At 40.3% G+C, this 24030-nt stretch overlaps 1 protein-coding gene across 4 annotated transcripts in view; it reads right to left on the bottom strand.

The window, feature by feature from the left end:
• ptprub (protein tyrosine phosphatase receptor type Ub) overlaps positions 1-24030 on the bottom strand; it is a 185520-nt gene that overhangs the window by 79403 nt on the left and 82087 nt on the right. For all 4 annotated transcript variants that reach the window (XM_019886396.1, XM_019886398.1, XM_019886397.1 and 1 more), the window contains exons 3-5: positions 14242-14513; positions 4155-4236; positions 1820-1935 (exon numbers count right to left, since the gene is read on the bottom strand). In XM_019886396.1, the coding sequence (XP_019741955.1) occupies positions 1820-1935; positions 4155-4236; positions 14242-14513 (470 nt within the window). The remainder of the gene's footprint in view (positions 1-1819; positions 1936-4154; positions 4237-14241; positions 14514-24030) is intronic.

The following is a 24030-nucleotide window of genomic DNA, read 5'->3' as shown; positions in this document are numbered from 1 at the left end:
TTTGTTGATAAATAGTGTACGGAGGAGGCTTCCTCATACAGACAGCACAGTTTAGATCAGGCCAAAAATGTTTTAATGCGCATGCCCATGTCACTTTGTTGCAAACATGTTGCATGCCCTCCCAGAATTTATCCAAGAGCCAAAAACTCATCATTCAAACTGTGTGTGTGTGTGTGTGTGTGTGTGTGTGTGTGTGTGTGTGTGTGTGTGTGCGTGCGTGCGTGCGGAAATTCTGCAACACTGTGAAGATGTAATTTCCTTCCTTCCGAGGTTTTATCCAAAATTGTAATTTGAATTGAATAAACATTCTATTCATCTGTCACTTTAGAATGTGAATGCGACTGAATGGGGTACTTTCTCCTGACCCTCTTTAAGTTATAAATGTCTGTACCTTTCAAACGCCGTTGTCATGGTTGCAGACGACACAAGGCTTGGGAAGCTGCTATCAAACAAGAGGCCCTATTTTAAAATGTAACTTGACCTGAAATGATGTTTTTGATTGAAATAGCTTTTGATTTCAGCAGATACAACCTCCTAATGTTGGAAATTCAACAAATGACTGCTTTCAGTTCTTTACAACCAACAGTATAAAATGCCTTGAAACACTGTTGTGCATAATAATTGGGAACAATCCATTTGAACAAAAGCTACTTTTTTATTTTTGGAGAAAAAAATAGTTATCATTGGGAGGTTTGTTCAAAAACAGTCACATTATTCTCTAACAGATGATGACTTCAAAATTATGCTGAGTTTTATGTGCAGACTATTTATAAAAATCAGAGAACATAATCTGCATAATAATTTGGAATGCGGGATAAACTTGCTATGAAAACGGCTAACCGCTCAGCTCCAGTAAATTACACTGTCACTATAAAATACATAGGTTCTCTCAAACTGACTAGTTTTGACCAAGGCGGCAGCTGCAAACTAAAGGAATAAATGAATTACAAAAGTCTGACAATGTTAAAGAATAGACTTGTTTATCAGCAGTGAAGGAGTTTTGACATCAGTAATAAAAAACATTGTCCAATCTCATTAGAATGGCAGTGGCATTCCTCTCATTTAATCCTGACAAAACATCATTGATCCCGATGGTGGGAATTCACTCATTAAACAATTAGGTATGCTTTACTAACAGCAAGCATAATCCTGTCAAGACATTAGTAATTAGTGATGCAGCAATAGTACCACACACTTAGAAAAACAATTCGGGAAATCCTTTGAAACAAGACATTGTTTACAAAGACAGAAAAAAGTCAGCGGAATGATTTGCGCCGATCCTTTTGTTGTGCTAGCTTTAGCGCGCCAGCATGTTGAGAGTAACATCAACATTTGGGTTTTGCTTGGCCGCTGTTCTTCTGCTGTTAGACTGAAACCACAGAGAACTCACAATGACAGACACATAGCCAGTCGTTGAGGTTCCACAAAGAAAACGCTTGCGACCACAAGAAAACAAAATATGGCTGCCTTAGGCCCACTGCATACTGAGTGACGTGACCAAAAGCGACTGAAGTGGATCGTCACAAAAACATTACTGTAAGCGATCCTTCACAGCAGCAAGTGAGCACCACAACCGACACTCTGCAACCAAAAAACTACAGCCTTGTATTGTGTTTTCAGGCTTGACACAAAATGCACTGTACTGCTATTCTTGTTAATTGTTTAAATCGCAGGTGTCAAACTCAAGTCATGTCATTTTATGGGGCCCGTAAAAGAAAATCGTGTGAGTCAACTTCGATGATCCTTGCTAAAGTCTTAAATTGGGAGCGCAAGTCCAACAGGTAGAGTATGTTCATCCCTGGATAAATGAATCACTCACCTCCAATAGGAATTTCTCAGCTTCTGAAGCCTTTCCAGCAGCCACACACTGGAAAGTTGCATTTTGTGCAGCGTTCACCTCCTCGTCTCCAAGCCTGGAGAAATGTGGGGCCTTATCTGAGAAGGCGTATGGAAGAGAGAGAAGGAAGGAAGAGTTACCTTTTGGCCACTCACAATGCCAGTCCGCCACAGAGGACACATTCTTATCAGGGCTCAAACACACTAATTTTCAGCCTGGAAGAAAAAAAATTGGTCTGTAACGTGTTAGTTTCCTATGCCTAAGCACTGAACCGTTTGTATGTCCAGTAAACCTCACATTTTATTTTCTGTCAGTGGCATGTAAGGTACATAAACATAAATCAATATTCATTTGTGAAAACTCCTGAACCTTTTAGCACATTTCTCTGGCTATATTTTCAAAGGAAATTCATCAAGGAGGTGGTTGTGGCATATGTGTACTATTTCTGATAGTGAGAAGTACTTAAAAATGGAATGCAAAACATGACTGACATACATTGTTTTCTCACTATTAAGACATCATAAAATGTATACTACCGTGTATATGCGTGATGGTTTCTGAGTGAACATAACACACTTTATACCAAGGTAAATCTATTCAGAGCAGAGTGTGGGAGTGAATGTTTGAAAGGGACGGCACAGAGTACGCGTCAATCCTCCACGTTTTGACGAATAATGTCCTGGCATGCTGAGCCGAGTTGCCAATGAATCAGTGTGGGAGGGACCCTCTCACGCAATCCGCGATTAACAATAGAGCAGTGAGGAGAGAGCCCTGCTAAACCAAATCACCGTGTGAAAATGCCAGCCGCCCGGCCTGCCATGTCAGAGAAATCGGGTAGGACGTGTCGACTTGTCACTCCTGATGAGCGACAGAAGAAGATGGCAGAGCAACCGTGAAGCCGCAGCATAAGGGAGAGGCTAGTGTTCATTTCTCACTCACCACCGTGCGCTCTTTATAGCACATCAAGAATATGGTGACTTCTAGACCTTGTTTAGGTACACTACACATTGTGCCATTTCGACACAAATTAGTCACTTCTGAATTAATTGTCCTCTGCACTAATTGCTGCGAAAACATTAAAACCATCCACCGTTATTCAAATCGCTTATCCTCACGATGGTCGCGGGTGTGCTAGAGGCTATCCCTGCCGTCTTCGGGCCATGTGCGGGGTACACCCTGAACTGGCAGCCAGCCCAATCGCAGGGCATACATAGGCAAACAAAACCCTCACCCTCACAATCACAGCTAAGGACAATTTAGAGTGTTCCATTAACTTGCCATGCATGTTTTAGGAATGTGGGAGGAAACCGGAGTACCCGGACAAAAGTAAGCAATTGTAAAACCCTACTATAAAAAGTGTCTAAAAAGTTATGTTTGGCAGAGAATTGACTAAAGTGAACTTGATCAGCGATTTTTTTTTTTTTTTTTTGACAGAGACTTTTCTCTTGGATTTCATCTTACTTCTTCTCTCACTCACAGTGTGTGCTGCCAAATCCTGTTTACTGGATGTCCGCCACATTGCGAGGCATGCACAGGTCTTGATGAGATTCTTAACTGTTTAATTGCCACAGTGGGTGCCTTCAAAAGACCATCTGTGGTCACAGAGAGGAACGAGATGCGGGGACTGCGGTAGTAGCAAGCGGAGAGAGTGTCAACCAAGCTGTTGCTTTTCTTTACCGATTAAAACAAAAGTGGAACCCTGTGTTCGGTTTATTGTAACTGTGAACAATACTGAGTGATAACACTGAATCTTACAACACAAATCTCTGAGAGCAGTTCACCCCAAATCAAGCGCAGCTGATGAATGTGCGCATGAGCTGACAAGAACTCTCACATTCAGCGGTACAGAGAGACACAATGACCCTGAGAGAGCACATCCAGGGCTCAAGGCTCCGAAAGAATGTTCCACACCAAGTCCCCACAGGGCTGACAGCACACTGAACTGGTGCCTTTGCTTCCTCACCTCGGGCACAACAAGCCACCAAGTGTAAGGAGACACATTTTTATAAAATCCGTCCAAGGCTTTGAAAAGAGACATATGACCTAAAGCTCCCACCACTGACAGCCTAACAAGAGATCATGAAAGCGGGCGTCTCTCACCGTCACACGAGGCCTTCAAAATGTTTTAATAGCAGCCGTTGTTGCAGCATCCCTCGGGATAACCAGGATGATCAACCATGACTTTTCTTCATCCTATTTATGTTTCATGGTGCTTTGAAGTACATTCTCCCCTCCAAAACCGTTAAATCTTTTTTTTTTCTTCCCCCCCTTCAGCAACCTTCTGTGTTTGCAACTTATTGTCAGAGGTGTCACTTACAGCAGGGATAGTTGAGCACCATGATGTCATCGATAGCAATGTACCCCTGTCGCTCCGTGGAAACAGTAGCCTCGATCAGTACCTGCAAAAAGTGAAACATGAAGACACGATGAGTGGGTTTTAACAACACCCAGGGCATCTTTTACATTGGCGCGACAGCCATTTTCAAAGGACAATTGACAACCACCACTCTCCGTCGCTTCCTTTCCCCTTTGGTGGCAGATGCATTAATTACAAACAAGCCCATTAAAACTTTGCTGTACATCTGTTGACCCCAAACACGGCAGCAGAAAACGAGAGAAGAAAATAAGCCAGAAAACAGAGACGGATAAGTTTTGCCCGAGTCCGCAGGGCCAAGGGAAATAATAGCTTTATCAGCAAGCACACAATGTGGCGCATGAGTCATTTTACATCCTGAGCAAAGGCTGCTGTGAAGCCAGAACAGCGCGTCGTGCAGCTGCACGGGGGCCACATGACGCAAGGGAGGACAAATGTCTGTACTATCCTATGGAACACTGAGTTTGGTGAAAGCCAATCAATATCAAATCACCATTCTCAATAATAGAGAGAGTTATGAGAGATAAGGGTGATCTTTGTTTTTTCCAAGAGCCAAGGACAGGTTTCCATACGTTTGATCGAAAGACTGGCTTGGACTTATTGTTTCACATAATCCTCTGACCGAATGATTACATTGTAGCTAGTCCCTCTGGCTTCGGACGTTTATACCATGGCCTCATACACACAACCAAACTATCCTTCATATGTGTGGGGAGCCTGCTAAAATGAGTCGTAAACGAGAGCCCAATCTGCTCAGGGATATGCAGTCACAAAACCTTCAAATAAAACCAATGAAGTTTATTGTCGTGGGTACATTCTGTATCATTGTAGCAATAATGATACCAAACTCATTGAGGGAGTTTTTACATTCATTCTCCACCTTGAAAAGAAAAGTTTTCACTGAGACCCTAATGTGGGAAGTAGGATTAAAAACAAAAAAACAAACAAACAGTGAATTTGTCACGATTCAACAATCTATCTAAGGAAACGCTTGTGATCCAAAGCATATCATGTGGCATGGATCTGTTTATCTATAGTCGGTTAAGACTTTTTAGCGGCGCTCTTGGAGTTGCAATTGTCACCTGTAAATCTGGTGTCTAAAAAGATACAATTTTCAAGCTTTTTCTAAAGATGAAATTATTCATATTATAATTGCAGGGATGTAGTGCAATTATACATAGTAATGAGATCGTGAAGAGAAAGTTCCCAAAAAGTGGCAGAAATCTGAAGAGAAATCCAATTTGAAAACCATTTTCTCTGTGCATGCAGGGCAGGGTCAAAAGAATTAATGGAGGCAAAAGTCATTTCATCCAAAGCAGAGACAGACTGCAATATATGAAATAACATAATTTATCTCCACGTCAACTTTAATCACTTATTTTATTTTTAGATGTGTATATGGACGACCTTTGCAAGTCACAGAGAATATTACTCTTATTATTATGGTGTCTATTTAATTTCATGTTTTTCTGACTGAACGTACCATAGATTTATGTTCCACTTTTTTTCATACTTTGGCTTGACTTATACTCATGTGCAACTTGTATATATTAAAACTAGATCTTGGACTGCACCCAAAATCCTAATTCACCAATTGCGCTTACTTTTTTTTTGGGGGGGAGGAACACAAATACTAATGGTCAAATACTGCCAGCGGCCAGAAGGTGGTAGTAATGCATCAAAAAGTATTTACCAACCGCCAAAACAACGTAGAAGAAATGAAAAAAAGAATAAAATAATTTTCTTCATTGCATTGCAGAGGTATTGGATCATGACTCAGTATTGGCAGATGCTTAAAATCATGTGACTTGAACTCGGAATGCGGTGCAAAAAAAACAAAACAATAAAAGAGGAACGTTATTAAACAGGAAACACAGTTTGCCTTTGTTTCAATGAGCAACCTCCAAATTGTTCTTCAAATCCACTGGGATGCTTCATAAGCCTGTTTTATTCGAATGACTTGTTATTTGACTCTCTACTAAGAGAAATGCAGCCATCATTGACTAATCAAGCAAACTTTTTCAATGACTGACCTGAATAACATTTTGGAAACACGTTATATTCGCCCGTAATGTTGGCTTGGAGGAGAATTTATGCATACACATCAAAAGAGAAACTTTTAAGCTCAGAAAACATGATGATTCTTTTTACTTTCCAGACTAGAAACAGCCTTAGACGCAGGTTCTTTCACCCAACATAAGACCTGCCATAGATATATTCCGAACTCAATAATCTCGACGAAAGGCCATGTGTCCAAGTCAATCTGCTCAGACAGCAAAATGCCAGCGGGTAGAAGACAGTATCGCCAATATCGTCAACAACAACAAAAAAAAAAACAACTCAGTTTTGCTGAGGGGTATTTTCATAGCCACAGGCCCAGCACAAAGAGGGAAACATTTTCAGACAACGCTGGCATGATTTTAATCATTTACAAATCTTTGGCAGCAACTTTTTGACTGTCCGAGCCGTAAGTAGAGGTTATTGTGACGGGAGCCATCATGTAAAAAGCAGTATGTATCACAGACTGAGAATCTGGTGGGGGTTTTTTGAAACGTTTCAGCAACTTTACTACATTTCCACAAACAGCAGCTTCAATTCTGATTGAAATGTCTCTCTTTTCGTCGCCAGGTCCACTTGAGCACATAAATCCTCTCCCCAAGGAGATGCCCTTTCCCTCTCAGAAGACGACAAAACAAGTGGTCCAGTTTGTAGCTGTAATTACCTTTCTTATCATCATACTTCCAAACAGCAGTACAATTTGGTATGCTCCAACTCCCTCAACTCATTTGAATTCATAAAACACTTTAAAAACAACGACTGCTGTCACAACGTGCTGTACACAGATCAAAATCAAATAGCAAGTTAAAAACAATATAAAGACCAAAGCAAGTGCAGAGCCTCCTGCTGAATTGAAAGCTAAAGAATAAAAATGGAGAGTGAGGGTGCTTGGCTAAATGGGTCTCTAATAAATGTCTAGCCCCAGCAATTGGCTGGCCATCAGTTCAGAACGTACCGTCTACTGGGATAGGCTCCAACACGCCCGCGACCCTCGCGGGGCTAAGCGGTTCGGCTAATGGATCAACGTCAAGTCCATTCTACAGTCCGGTAAATAAACATCTCTGGCTATTATTGGAGGAAATAAGGTGCTTTTCCTCCTGATAAGATGAGGCAGTTGTCTTTCCTTCTGAGTGGGCCATTGATGAAGATAACTTCATAAAAAAATAAACAACAAAATGCAGAAGTGCCCACCTAACTAATTTGACTTTATTAGAAATTGTATGCAACAACATTAATGTCTATCATAATTGCGATTTTAATTCGGCAAAGCGACCATGGAGGGTGTGTGTGTCTGTGTGTGTGTGTGTGTGTGTGTGTGTGTGTGTGTGTGTGTGTAATACATACACAATGTTTTCCAACCCCATTTTTTTTTTTTTTTTTTTTAACCAATGAAGTCGCACGTTCACTTCAGGACCCCTCTCCGATAACAAATTTTAACAACGCTCTCATCAATCGAACTTGTGAGTCCATGTATAGTTCCTACCTGTATCTCTTATAAGGTTGCATGCAGTGGCATTCCCAAGTTGCTGTGTACAATTGGACTTTTCTCCAACGTAATATATTTCCCGTTGAAAGATGCGCTTTGGGTGCTCAATTAGGTTGGGGTCAGGGGATTATAGTGGCCGCGTCATGAAATTCTCAGCGAAAGCTTCAGTGGTATATTTAGCAGCATCGGGTGACGCGTTGTCTTTCATGATGATTATTTTACTGCGGAAGGCCATGCCAGGAAATGGTCAGTTAGAGACTCCACATATCTTACAGAGGTCATTCTGACACCTTCAGGCATGCTAAATGGCCCTACATTCTCTTTCTCCATTAATTCAGAACAAAACATCAGTCATTCACTTCCTTTGTGGACATTGCATCCTTGTCTTTGGAGGATCCTGCATCTCGAGTTTTGGGGACTTCAGAGACACCAGCAGCTTCAAATACCTGCTTGCAACTCATCAGTGAATTTTTCTCAAAACTTCTGTCTTGATATGATGCATTTCCCTGAGAGAAACCTTCTTTTATCCGACTTTATCTGAACAAACATGTTTGCCCTATGAAATTGAAGTACTATCAACGAGTGGAAAAAAGAAATGCCCAGTGTAAAGCATCGAACGTGAGAAACGTTTAACCGTGAAGAGAGCCCGTCTATTGGAAAACTTGGAGGGCTGGATAACATCTTAAATATTTGATAGGAAGATTCTCCTGGTAGTTGAAAGGCCGACAAAGTGGGGAAAAGCAGCATGCTATCCCAAATGCATTTTCTGGTCAAACTTTTCAAGGTGATCTTAATATTTTCACAGAATAAATCACTGAAATACATAATGCATAGTGAAAAGGGGGAGAACTTTGGAAAGCTCCAGATGACAAATACAAGGAGATATGGGTGTAATTTTCTATAGTATAATATTCAGTTGTATTAAATTGATTGTTGGTTAATCAGCTCTTGAAACAACCAAGGTGAAAGTGAGTCAATTACTTGTCAGCAACCAATAAAGGTACTGTTGATTCCATCCAAGAACAATGTGAAAGCATTCTATCATGGTATCGTGACCTACAAGTTTTGAGGTGCGAAACATCACATGGCTGATTTTTCGGTCACTGCTGTTGTGTGCAAACAAACTGAGTTATGAGTGGTAGTTAAAGTGGCAGCTAACTGAAGGAGTTTAAAGAAGAATTACATACTGTATATTGAACCAAATCACATTTACTCAATTATCTTGAATTTGTGAATGGATTGAAGATACTTGGGTTTACATGTCTGCTTACACGGTTGTTCGAGCTGACCCAAAAGCCGCCATGATTTCTAAGTTGCCGCATGGCAATGAGACTGAGTGACAATGATGCAACGGAACCTGGCGTGTTTGATTGTGAACTTGCCCAGCTGTTCATTTCAGATACACAAGATTCGGACTTTGATGGATTTGATAATGAGGATTGATACAAAAACATTGTGAATACTTGTTAAAGACTTCAATAAAGTACAACCAAACTCAGTTTTGCTCTCACTGCCTTTTTAAAAACATAAGCTAGCGTGCATGCATGCTCCCGTATTGTTTAAGCTAGCGCACGTTTTACCATGCCTCCATCCAACAATACAATGTGTCTTGTGTATGTGTTAAATACAGAAATAGCAGCCATAAATGACACTTCGCCTTTTAATACGGTGTGTTGATATGTGATGATGATGTTTAAATTGCGAAAGCCTATGCAACACCTCAGAAGTGTGAGGGTGGCAAACACTGACAGAGCTGTGACGCCAACGACATGTGGCTTTTTACAAAGTTTGACGAAGGGAAGATTTTCAAGTTACAAACATTCTAAAACTTTGGAGACAAAGGCACTAGCGCACAAAATATAAATACTATTTTGTGGCGTGCCCATTGAACTGATTGAGCTGTTTTATTCAAAGATAGTAGTATTTGCCCAGTCTTAAGAGATTTACACTCCTCATCTTAATCATCCTCCTCTGAATTGGCAGCCCTGGAACAATTCTGACTCACTAGGTACCTTGAGTGGGTTTGTCTCAAAGAAGTCATAACTACAAGAGAAAAATAATTCAGACCACAAAGCCAAACATTGTTCAGAGGAAACTCAACTAGCAACAACACAGATGACTACCAGTATCATTTGAGTACTCGCTGATGCTTGATAAAACCATTACATCTTGCAATATAATAACATAATAAATCACATTTTACAAAATAAAACGAAATGAATCATTACAACTGTGATCTATAGTGTGTGTTAACTAAAGCATTCCAATAAAAATGTTAATTCTCCTTCTAATCAGCTTTATAATACTGCACAGAAATAAACAGTTCTACTTTTTTTGTGGTTTGTTTATCACTAAATATGTCGGAAGGACACGCGCAGCAGTTACTAGCTGCCGAGTGTACACATGAATGGTGGCTACACTGACCAACAACAGCATGAACTACACGACAAACGTGTGAAAATTAAAAACAAAGAAAGTAAGATGAAACGGACACAGCGATGCATGGAGGTAGTTACCTCCAACACACTGGTTATGTGGTATCGGTGCATGTGGTATTGGAGATTTTTTACAACCGCTGATAGCCTTATGCCGGTTATTGGTGCATCCCTAATCAGCATATGATTAATGCAGTCAGAGCTGTCTTGACATGTTGAGAAAACGACCATTTTGCAAGAGAGTGATCACAGCTCAGCTCCGGATCCACTGAGGTGATCTTTAACAAGAGCAACAGCTATTAAAATATTTAATAAGGGCATTGCAGTGATGGGGCGATTCACACTGCTGATGCCATGCAAAGACAAATTAAGTGGTGTATGGACAATTATTATTGTTAAAATAAGAGGCACGGCCATTTCCCTGACACCTTATTAAGCCAATTTATGAAGCTCTGGAAGTCTGACTGCAGGAGCCATTGAGTAGCAGTTTTACAAAGACTTTCATACTCACAGAACACGTCAAAATTATGTATAATTATACAATAATGTTGATTATGTTAATTTTTAATATGTGGAAAATATGTTCTTGGTCTGCCATCTCAAAGTAATACAGTACAGACATATTTTGGGTGCACTCAAACTTGTCAATCCATACCAGACAACAACTGCGCCTTAATAAAAAAAAAGGAATTATAGTACTAATAAATAGTTAATTGAATGTGATTCTCCCCATCATCATAGAAATGTAGTCAAATACACGTTCTTCGTCATGACCACATTGATATGCATCTCATGGCATTTGTCTTCCATCGCCGTCGTGAAAACCACAAACAGATTTGATCAAAATCATTGGAAGTGACTGCACACGTTTTATCAGTCTCAAAATGTCAGCCCCGCAAAATGCGACCAATCTGTCCAGTGTATACCCCCACTTCTTAGCCAGGCACCAGCTCCCTTGAATAATGTACATTTCACAATGCATATGACGAACTGATAATACTTTCAAAATGAAATATTGATCCGATCCTATTACAGAATCAGGATTTGTCCATCCTCGAATGACAGGTCGGAAAGGCTCGAGCTCCATGTACCTCCACGCTGGTAAAATAATAGAAGGGTGAATATTGATCTGATCCTTTTTTTATACTGGCACAGCAGCGAACGCAAACACAAACATCAATAGCGTCTGATTGGCCTGATATGTTGCTTCTCTAATTTGCAAACAGTAGCTTGGGTACTCTCGTTCATTCTTCGTGAAACTAATCACCATTTGTTCTGAAATGTTGGACTAAGCCTTTAAGAACACATCTCACGACTCAGTGGAGGCATGTGACTCTCAGTCTCATGAAATAGAACAGCCCTCACATTAAGCCCATGTTCACAATACAATAAAACAAACATAACACATTCGTAATGAGCTGTCGTCTGTATCTGACCAACATGTGGAAGTTTCAGGCCCTTCAAAATATCAACATCTAATGTGACTGACACATTGCGGGAAGGCACACAACTTTATCAATTGGTATTAAAAAATATACAGTAGTAATGCACTTTAAGATTAAATGAGACTTATAAAGAAAGGAATTTTTAAACCATTTACACATGTGCATATAAAATCTAAATGTAATTCCTGCCTACACTTTACAAACTAAGGAGAGTGCTATTAAATGTGTAAAGAATAAAGTATTTACATGTCCTTGATAGCATCTGCTGTGGTGGGTCTGTCTCAGTGTCAGACTGAGGCTGCTGTTGTCTTCTTCTCTGATCAAAACAATGTTGCCTTCTACTCCGATCAAAACAAGCCCCTGAGCGGATATTCCATGATTGCACCTTATTAAAAAATGTCATTCCGTGTCTTTTATGCATTTTTGTCACTTTTAAATTATTCTGCGGGCCTGATTGAGCCTCCTTGGGGTCCGGTTCCGGCCCGTGGGCCATATGTTTGAAATCACTGAGTTACAATGATATTGGTGGACAAGGGCTGAATGTGCACAATAATGTTTTGTTTGTTTTTATGTATTTATTTATTTGTGTGATGGGATAAAATAAACTTCAAAAGTTATTGACCAGTTACTCAGCACTTGAGGAGTCTTTTCAATTAATATTTATTTGCTCTTACTCAAGTAATTATCTGGAGGATTACTTTTTACTTTTACCGGAGTCTTATTTTAAAGTTCGTTTGCTGATCGAGAAGACCCGTGAATTCCGTAAAGACCGCCATCTCTACATCGGATTCATCGATCTGAAGGCCGCCTTTGACACCGTCTGCCACTCCTCATTATGGAACATCCTCCAAGCCCTCGGAGCACCACCCAAGATCATAGCCCTGTTCAAGCTGCTCTACAGCAACGCAGAGAGCCATGTCCTTCGTCTCCCACCAGACCATCCGACACGAGCCATTCTTCAGTTCGACCCAAAGGCCGCAGGCTGGAGACGACCACGAGGGAAGCCCCGCACTCGATGGCTCGACGTCGTTGCGGGCGACCTCCAACAACAAGGCGTTGCTGTGGAGGATGCAGAACAGCTGGCACAAGACCGCCGGCACTGGAAAAACCTGGTTCATCTGGTCGGCTCAACGCACAGGGACGGGACCCCCGGACCTTCGCTGGAGCACTAACTAACTAACTAACTATTTTAAAGTAATAATACTGCGACATGAGTACAATATTTTGCTACTCCACCCACCTCTACTCATAACACTGGGCCTCTCCGTCTAAGACGCTGTGTCTTTTTGAATTAAACATTTTTTACATGACAAGAACTTCAAGATTTAAAAAAAAACTATTTCGAATTTCTGGGTAGACAAGTTTTCGGAAATCACAGCGTTGTTCAACGTGTTTGTCCATGTCCATCAGAAACACCTTTTATCTCATTGTCAGGCTACGGGATGGGAAAGAGTCACTCTAAATCTTGCCCCTGTTTGTACAAGGAACTACTATTTACAAAGTGAAGGTCAGTTCTTGCAGGGTTGAACACAATTCAATTAAGTTACAGCCGCTGACAGTTCATGATAAAATACACACTACTCAACTTAATTGCTTTTTGACAGTTCCACTGAGTTTGCAGAAAAATTCAATTGAATCAAATGATGGATAAACTTTGAAAGCGCTTTACAAACCATCTGCAAAGCAACAGGAAAATCTGCGACACGCATTCAAGGCCAGCCAATAAATCAATATTATAAATAGGCTCTGAAGCATGATGAGCATTATTGTAGCTGGCTGTCATTAGACTTGACAGGGTAAAAATCACAGTTAGGTACATTCTGTATGAGTATGAATAAGCGGTTGAATGAACCGCCGGAGCAATGCCTTTTACGCTCAACATTTTTATAGGGGATTGATGAGATTTGTGTTTCATTAGTGACTTTTTCTGTGACGTACAAACACATTCAAGCAGATATAAACCAGATGATACTTGTTGACAGTTAGCCCTATTGGATGGAAAGCCATCCAAGTCTCTTCCATCATGACTGATCCAACCATATAAGAATATAGCAAGGGTGGTAGCAAGAGAATTGACAGCAAGCGAATAGATTTATTTTCATAACATCTCTGTCATGACAACTGACGTGAAAGAAAGGGAATTTGACACCTTAGTGAATGAATAAATGTCACATTAAAATATAAGGGATGGCAAGAGTCTTTACACTCTGTACTTAGGTAAAAGTACAGATCGTGAATTTACATCTTGCTTTTCTCAGCTATCTTTTCCAGAGGTTGGAAAAAAAAAACGAACACGCCGACAGGTATTTTGTCAAAGTAAGGAATAGGAAATTCAGATATTTGTAAAAGATGTCCGAAAAATACTCAAGTAAAAGTACCGATACCTGAAAAATCTACAAACCCTACTCTATTGTACTATTTGTACTTCATTACGTCCCACCACTGCCCGTAGGCAAAAAGCCACCGAAGACCAATTTTTGACCTGATCCTCCAAACATGAATTGCAGCATCTGACAAAACCAAACATCAAATCAACACTGAAAAAAATGTAAGTAATAGATCGATGGTGTCAAAAAGCAAAAGAACACCATCATCGCCATCTTTACCTGATATTCATTTGGCCAGAAGGTACTGACAGCCAGCTCCATCTGATGCCACTGCTTCCCGTGAGATCCCGACGTGTTCCACACCGGGTTGCCCAACGGGCCGCCGTTGACACGCACGTACGCCTTCAGGGTCCCTGGACTGTGGCCATCGCGGCTGTACAGGAAGTAGCTGAACTGGACACAGTGTGTGTCGTTTTCACTCAAACTCTGCAGCAGCAGCTGAGCGCAATGTCCCGCTGCATGCTGCGAGGAGTTGATCAACATGTAGGATCCTAAAATGAGAAGTGAAAGAAAATCAATTTGGACACTTTCATGCCTTTTCTGGATAAGGAAAAATTCAGTCAAAATACAAAGTACTTTTAAGGGAGCGTATAGCCTCAGAACAAGCATCAACTAACTGTGAAGTAGATGTGTCCCTGGAATATGGACACAAGACAACACACACCAAAATGTACACTAACATATACAGAACTAATGTCATATTGCTGTGACCAAAACAAAAACACCTACAAGATTTGTTTAAAAGGACACCATTAGGCATAATTCATGGATGTCATGTGTCCAAATTATCACTCACCAGATCACTAACGTGACTAAACTCAGGTTTAATTATTTATAAAAACATTTTTAACAAGCGAGATTAATGTTAAAAGTAGAAATGAACCAAACACAGTTTTTGCACCCAAGTCGGAGTCATTTGCACCTGCTAATACCAAGTCTCCATCAAGCATTGCAAAGAAAAATAGAGCATACCCAAAGTGTCTTATCTCGTTTTGTTTTTTTGTAAATAAATTTATTCCAACATGCTAATATTTTATGTAGCTTTAAATAAGCAGTTGTTCAAATCATGTAAACACATTTCATTCTTGACTTTAGAATGCGAGAAAATTTTTAAAATCTAATCTTTTGCAGCAGGTCAGATCCGTTGAAAATCAGCTAATGGGCCCAGATTTCCGATCACATGATCAGATCAGGACAACAACTGTAGTTAAAACCACACAGTGCTTTGTCGAAAAGTAACATTTTGTCAACAAATATACAGTTCGGAGATTGGCTGGCAACCGGTTCAAGGTGTCCCCCGCCTCCTGCCCAAAGACAGCTAGGATAGGCTCCAGCACCCCCCGCGACCCTTGTGAGGATAAACGGATTAGAAAACGGATGGACGGATGGATCCAGTCCCCCTCCCCCATTTGCCTAAAAAATGGTTTGATCCACCCAACGTCTGATTTTAAATGCAATGAGAAAAGCACACTTTTGGCATGTTAATAAGATAAGAAAAGCTTTAATAGCTCACAATGGAGAAATTCCCACTTCACAGCAGCTAAGTTATGAGAGGAAGAAGTAGAAGAACAAAATAAATAGGAGCTGCTGGAAAGGCAGCCACTCTTGCGGTGCCATCTTGAAGTCAAAATAACACAACAAAACACACAAGACACAGACAGTCGTGCAATCTTAATCACTAAATGTAAGAATAATAATGTCACGTTGCGAGGTGGTGGTGGACCCCAAAAAGCAGGCAGGAGGGAGGAGCAGGGTGTACTTGAAGAAGTGTATTGATAAAACACGGAAAATTAAATCCTAAAGAAACAAAGTCCTAACAACAAAACAAATCCAAAGTATCAAACAAAAACCATGACTGAAACAAAAAACTATCAATAACCAAAACATGACCGGCAAACAAACAGCAACAATAACCCGACACTGAGTGGTCGTGCCGGGAGTCCTTTTATACGACCGGTACTAATCACATAACGACCAACAGGTGTGCAGCAGCAGGGAGAACCCTACAGTGCCACCTGTTGGTCACAAACAGAATCATGACAAATAAAGCCAATTAGCTTATTATCTGGATGCCGATGATTGTTGAGACTCTTATTGTTTGTGGGTGTGGCTGACCTCTTGCTCACCTATCAGAGGTGCTCTCGCGCCAAAATTGCCAGCACCAATAGAGGGCTCCGTCCTTTTAGCAATTACCCACAATGCACTACCGGCGGCCATATTGGAGGGCTGTTCTAAACAAGCCATACACAAAGTCTATTCTTGTATGGCTTGTTCATAACAGCCCTCCAATATGGCCGCCAGTAGTGCATTGTGGGTAATTGCTAAAAGGACGGAGCCCTCTATAAACTTTTGATCCTAAAATCACCCCTGTGATATATCATGCTAAATAAACGCACAGCATAATGACAAAATGCAGAAGTCCGGGAATTCAAACATATATTTTTAAAATACATCAAGAATTGTCCAGATTTAAAACGTTTAAGTATTTTATTACTTTACTTGACATACCCATAGTACAATATACAAATCTTAAACAAATTCCAACTACGTGACAAACTGCAAGTTAAACAACGGCAACATTTAATTATTGATGCTCTCACATTAGTAATTTGGGTTTGCTTTCTAGTAATTTGTGCCCTTGATTAATATATTCATCGATACAATTATGATGTTATGTTAATATATATTCTCAAAGACTTAATACTGAGAACCTCATTAGAGGCTTAGCTTTTATGTCATCCATATAAGCCTCACGCCACATGAGATGAAGCCACAGAGTCTTTCCTCTCTCCAAACTCAAAGCTTTTCAAACTGATTTCTTGATAACTGCTGGGAGCTTGTACGCGATGCTACAGAGATTTGTGTTAAGCAGACACTCTGTGAACTGCGGCACACATATCACAAAGGATTAAATCTGCTTTTAACCATTTTTAGCTGTTCAAATCCACCCCCCCCCCAAAAAAATGAAGTGTTTCTCAGTCAAATCACAGTCATGCATGTAGGCTTTTGATAACGGGGGGTTGGGGTGGGGCATACCCTGCTGAATAAAAATGTATTCAGTATCGTTGGCTGAGAAAATCATTTGTGTCAACTGTAGAAAGAAAAAACAAAACAAGTACAAGAGTAAGCCCATTGGTAGCCTCCTGATCAGGATAACATAACCCCCCAATTGCCCTTTCCTAGCATCTGCCCTTCCTTCAGTTTCTGTCCGTTAACATGATTAGCACAACAATGCTGGAGACCTTCCTGTGTACCCGCATAATCAAGCCTGTCGTCATTGTACTCCGAGGCCTCTCTGTTCTCGGTCACTCAATGTCCTCAGAGACCACATAGTCGAGCTCTGGCGCCAGGTGGCCCGAAGACCGTTATTTTCCATTGTGATGCAATACCAAGTGAATGCTGATGAACACAGCGAAAAGTAATTAAGACTCGTATTTCCTCAACAGAACTGAAAACGTTTTACTTTGAACAATTTGTCCATGAGATGTTGCACTATAGACAGAAAAGCTTGTGCTTATGTACTTATGTACTCTTTTTTTTTTTTTTAGGCAAAAGGTAATCTGCGAAACCACAAATAAAACATTTACGTGCACAAGAAAAAACATCCACTTTAATATGTTGCGCAATAGGATTGAGATTCACAACCCATCACACCCAAACGGTAAACAAAGTTAAACAGGGGACCGCAGACAAGTAGGGCTGGTCGTTATCTTCAGGCTACAGTACTTATTTTACTGCAAAGCCCAATTGCCCCGCAGCCCACTGTCAACAGCCACTGATTTGTGTCTTGTCCAGGGCTGGGGATCACTGCACTCTCATATTGCTCTGTTTAATTAGATCTTTCACAATCCCGTCCTCCTATCGTGCCTCCTGCAGGCTCGCGAGGGACTCATAAAATCATAGCAAGGGTGGAAGTGGTAAAGCCGCACCGTTCTCACCGGCAGCTGGACCCTATATGTGGCTTTTTTTCGTCATATATAGTTTTGAGACATTATTAAGACCTGTGCAGCCACCGCGCAGTTATCTATAACACCGCGCATGGAGAGATTCAACGTGAATGTGGAGTCGTGTCACATTTTAATGAAGTTCCCTACGAGATGGCATGTGATGTATGAAATGTCCATGAATTAAACATTGTGACAAATTAAATAAGCCTAGGATGTATTTTGTGCCATAAGCATGAATATGTGCGAGATAGCATGGATAACCCATTCGGTATCATTTTAGTTCATGTCATACGAAGGTTTTGTCTCACTGTGGAACCGATGATGTTTGTAAACAGTGGAGGAATAGAACCAGATGGAAAAGAAAACGTATTCAACTCTGCTTTACCTATAAAACACTTACAAATATATTCTCACTTCATTCTTTAACATTGTGATTTTTTTTTAACCATGAATTCATTCTCTTTTTTTTTTCAAAGGCCTTTATGGTTGTGTGAATGTGAGACATATGATGAACATAACCACTGTAAATACATTCACGTAGTGATGAATGCACACCATAAAAAGGAGGGAGAAAATCAGTTTATAATGACCCTCTGGTTTTAATTCAGACCAAATAAGCGCTGCCTTTTGTTATTGTTACTAAACTAGTCCACTATTCAGCATCAGTTTTGACTGCAGTTAAAAAAAATTAAAAAAAAGTAACGGAACTCAACATTAACAGATGGCACAATCGATCCGCTTTTATACTACCATTGGTTTGTGTTATTACCGTTATCAAAGACGCTATTTACCACTGTAAAATATGTTCTGTTTGCTCTTGAAAAAACAAATGCGACATACATGGTTGTTTTCAAACGGCAAGGATGTGCTGCTATGTCCCTAATTCTACACTACATGGATATTTGCGAGTGACGAGAAATCAGACCATTTAGCTCCAAATTTCATAAGGAAGCTACACAAATCCAAGAATTATTGTGCAAAAGACAATAAACTGCTTAAATTTGATCCAGAGGCAGGACGTAAAAAAAAAAGTCTCCAATGTTACAGCTTAAAAATGCATCGTTTATCAAATTAAAACGTGGCGTATAGAAGGGCTGAATGATTTCAGTGGCTGAAAGAATAAGATTTCTTTGACTCTGCTTCTTTTCATTGAAATGCTGCATGTTCATGTTAACATATGCCCACCCTTAGCAAAGCAAAATTGATTTTAAAAACAAATGTATTATTTTGAGGCCAATCATTTGTATAACTCAGCATTCTACGGTTCAAAATAGAGCAAAGAAATGCAAATACATTGTGAATATGAACAATTAATTTCTTAACTATACCTCTAATGCCTCGTCCTGGCTTACGTAACTGGTTCTGAGGCTTCTAAGCTGATTGTGTTCCTGTTCGCGGGACTATTTTCTCTCTAGAGACTTATTAATTGACCTGTTAATTTGCTGCCTATAGTTGGCAGCTCTCTGCTTAATCGCGGTTCCAGCCAGACTTCTGCGAAAAGCGTACTATATAGCCAAGCAATATTTCTGGTAACTGGAGCGACAACATTAGCTTAGCGATTAGCATTAGCTTTACCTGTTCTCTCATGCTCAGGGTTGAAACTTTGGCAAGAACGTAATTAATTGCGTTGTCTGAAATTGCAATTTCGATCAAGAGACGATAAATTGGTCAGCCCGAGCGTCCGCGTACAATCACACACAAGCATCCACAGGATGATTGAGCAAAGCGCAGAGAAATCAGAGTGGCATTCCTTTAACTGATGTCGCTGTCAAGGGCAAACTAACATCTGTAACAAGATTAGGAATGATTGAGCACATCATAATTCATACGGAGTTCTGGTGGACTACGACCTGGTCACCGAATGGAGGTGACACTGTCTCTGGCCAGAAAAGGAGGATGACCAAGCACCATTTGGATACAATAAACACAGCGAGCAAAAGAAAGGAAGAACATAATGGTAAACTACTATTCTCCCTGTTATAAAACTTGTGAGGGATGAAAGCTTTGTCCCTGTGACATCCAAGGCCAGGCAGTTATCTCAAATACAGACATTAATGGGATTTACGGCCGCGTTTGACTGAAAGGGGGGTTCTCGATGATGTTTGCAGTGCCATTACGGTTATATTGAGCCATGGTCTGCTCTTGGGACAGCTTCTGTCTCATATTTTATATATATACACACACATCCATACATACATACATGTACACATTCTATTCTGAGAAGGTCATGTAGATTTTTGGACAACATTTTCATGGGTTGGCTGCAGTTCCCTTAACTCTGTATTTATTCACTGCCACCCGCAATATCCTTCAGCACATATCTAGTAAATAAGTTGAAGGAAAAAAAAATAGGTGGGGAATGAGTGGTGCAGCGGCCATTGGCCTGAGAGCAATATTTGAGTTGTTAGAAGAGCAGCCCACGGATGGAAAATTGCCTCATTATGTCGTGAAACTGTCACAGAGCATTAAAAGTTTTCATGAGGCGAGCCGGCCATCAACAACATCAATGGCTCATCATAAGACTTTAATGTGTGTAAATAGCTTATGTTATTCTTTCAACTGCCTTAGTGTTCCAGCTTGTCTAATTTGATACATAATTCCAGGCAGGTTTGAAGTTGTGGAATAAACATTAATCGAGAGGGTGTTTGTCCCCTTTCTGGGACCATCTTTTATAGGGACAAAACAATAATACAAAATTATAGCACTGTAATTGACTTTTCAGAATGACACACAATGTCAGTCTTCTCACATTTGAGGCACACACTCACTTAGTGCTCAAATAGAGGCATGCGGCTTCCTTCAGCAACAGTGTGGCACGTCATGGCGACCGGCTTCAACTACATACATATGTACACACACACACACACACACACACACACACACACACACACACACACACACACACACACACACACACACATACACCGTCCTTCAGGCGTATTGCACCCCATTTATCGAGATACGTATCAAATTGCACACCATTGCACAATTTGCAACTTTAACCTTAATTATCACCCAAAAGTTATGAATTATTGTTCGGCAAAATCATCTGTGTAGTATTTTCTTAATTCTGTTAAAGGACAAGAAAATGTGACCAAGCAGTTTTGGCAAAATGACCGAAAGAATTGTAGTTTGAATGTGATACGACACGGACTGAGACATGAAATGTCATTTGTTTGAGCATTCTTGAGCATACCCAAAGTTCCCCCAGGCAAAGTTTTCAGTGGAGAAATCAGTCTTGCCCTTGTCGCACCTCCCTGCTCCTTTTTGGATGGCTGCAGCATGTGAATATATTTTGCCGCGTCTCTCGTTCTCAGATGTTGGAGAAAGTTCGTGGTGATGCCACAGAGCTTCAAACGCATCACACAAACTGTCGCTGCGGTTCTGGCAACGAAAATAGTTCCGCCATATGACGATGCTGGCGTTCAGCCATTTTCAATGCTCTTTTGACTGCTGCATCTCTTCTCTCTCTTGACTTATCGACTGACAAACGCAGCATTCTAATTTGCATGAAGATGACAGTTCATGGCAGAAGAAAAAGTTCCTATCAACACAGTATTACTACAGCGATAACTTGTAGCTGAATTTTATGCATCTCGGGTTGATATAACTCACATTATTTCACACAAGTGAATCAGAATTAGAGATGCAACAGTTTACAGATACAGGTAAATCGTGATAAATGGGAAGTGTTAGCATTTCAAATTTTAATTATGGTTCCTACCATGCTGAGCATGTCTGAAAGAAATTGTTGTTTCTCTGCGTCTCTCATCTGTTTCATCCAGCAACAAAAAAAAACAAAAAAACAAAATTGAAATACAACTGTTAGTGACTGAAGATGGAAACGCGACAGCAGGGGTGCCAAACCCATTTTCGTCACAGGCCACATTTTAGTTACCATTTCCCCTGGAGGGCCATTATGACTGAAATCATATAAAGAAGTCAACAATAACGGTTTATTCAACTATTGTTTAACTTACTGTAATGGGGTGTTTGGCAACAAGGAAATGTTTACAATATCTCTCTTATTTATTACTTATGAGAATTTTACATTTTGGGTACATATTTGAGCAAAGATCATGGAAGTTGCCATGTTTGATTTGCTTTCGCAGACCACATAAAATGGTGTGGCGGACCAGATCTGCCCCGCCCGGGCCTTGACTTTGACACCTGTGCTCTACAGGGTTTGAAATTAATGGTCACAGTGGCACTGTGTCGGGCCACCACACACTTTTAAAATTTGAGAAATAAAATGAAATCAAAACATTATTGATTCTTGCCCAAATATTTGTAAATAAACCACCAACTACAAAGAAGTATTTTTTTTTTGGCTTAAATTCAAATAACAGGCCAAGTGCTGGTTTCAAGCTGCCACTAACAGTTGAAGTTTACTGTAAAATTAAAAAGAAAATTAATTAAGAAACCACATCAATTAGCCATAAAAAAAGTCCGCTAGCTTAATGCTCATACACAAAACACCATAGATGGACTAACAAAATTAGCACTGATGTCGTAGTACTGTAACTTTTTAACCAATGGATTTTGAACAGGAATGGTGCAGCAATACATGTAGACAGACATTATAACAATAGTCACGGGCCTATTGTTTTCCTCTGTCAACTCCCCCCTCAAAAACGATTTTACTGCATCTTCCCTATTTTTTTTTAATCTTAACCGCCACTCACGACGCCTCCGCTGTCATACTTAATATCCTCTTTTCATTTTATCTGTCATTGTCACAATCTCTTCAACAACAAAAAAAGATTCCAGTGAACACATTTGGTATTGACGTTTTCTCTCTTTGAAACAATGTAACCCTCCGACTGTGGGTTGTTGGGTTTGTTTTCATTGCCCAAAGATGATTTTCAAATGGCATTTCTTGTACAATGCATGCTGAATAATGGAAGAGGGCTCATTCACTTCACCAAAGCTGCAATTTCCTCTCTGCGTACAATCTATCCAAGACAATTTTAAAGCATGTGTGTCATCTATTCACGTTGTCCTCACCCTACAGATTGGCTGTTCTCATCGTGAATACTATACATAGAATGCAAAGACAAACCAAAGATAGTGTGAAGAGCACAGAATTAAGCTCCCCCGCCATGGGGCACTCGTAACCTTTTTTCTGGTTTCCTTTACTTGAAAACCACTCAACAGCACTCCCAACATGTCTGCTTTTAACTTTATTGTATCCCCCCGTTCCTAGTAACAGTTGTGATTGGTTTCTCGGCGGGGCTTTGTCGCCCTAAGCAGAAACCAAGGAGACCATTACGAACACCCCGGGGGACTTTGTGATGTGTTCGGGCTAGAAATGAACGAGAAAGAAGCAGACAGCAAAGGACTGATTTTAGGGTGGAAAATAAATTAAATCCAAGTGGTGGGGTTTTTTTTTTTCGAAGTAGCCTGTGCCTTCCAGCATTTAAGGGAGATAAGACCACGCCAGCGAGTGTTGTCGTCTTTCCAAAGAGAGAGAAGAGATGCACTCTCAACAGACTGCCTGTGCTGACCTTTTGAATTGTCCTCTAAGGCAGTTCACGATCAGCTGTCCTATTTACCCAGAAGGGAAGCTTCTGTGGAAGGTTGAGTGGACACGTAAAAAAAGGAAGATGTACTTTTCATTTGTCTTTAAAACCTTGTCCATGTTGGTTGTCTAACTCAAAAAAACACTTCTAAGGGGACCAAACACACAGACTGAAATTTATTTCTGACTGCAATTTAAATGCTCAGAAAAAAATAAACAGAATAAAACATACACGGACATATCTCAATTCAACTCAACTGTATTCATAGAACACTTTAAAACAGCCATCGCTGTATACAAAGTGCTGTACATGGAGCAAATATCACATACACAACAATACAACAATAAATTAATAACGAAGACAGTAGAAAGCACAAAACAGTAAAACTAAGATCAAGTCTAACTCATGCCGAGTCAATTGCCAAAGAATACTAATTCGTTTTGAGACGCGTTTTAAAGATGGGCAACGAGGGGGCTTGCTGAATGTTCAGTGGGAGGTCATTCCACAGAGAGGGACCAGCAACGGAAAAGGCTCGATCC

Source organism: Hippocampus comes, unplaced genomic scaffold (assembly GCF_001891065.2).
Source record: "Hippocampus comes isolate QL1 unplaced genomic scaffold, H_comes_QL1_v1.1 scaffold335, whole genome shotgun sequence".
NCBI lineage: Eukaryota > Metazoa > Chordata > Actinopteri > Syngnathiformes > Syngnathidae > Hippocampus > Hippocampus comes.
Note: the sequence above shows the minus strand (reverse complement) of the source record. Positions and strands in the feature narration are given on the sequence as shown.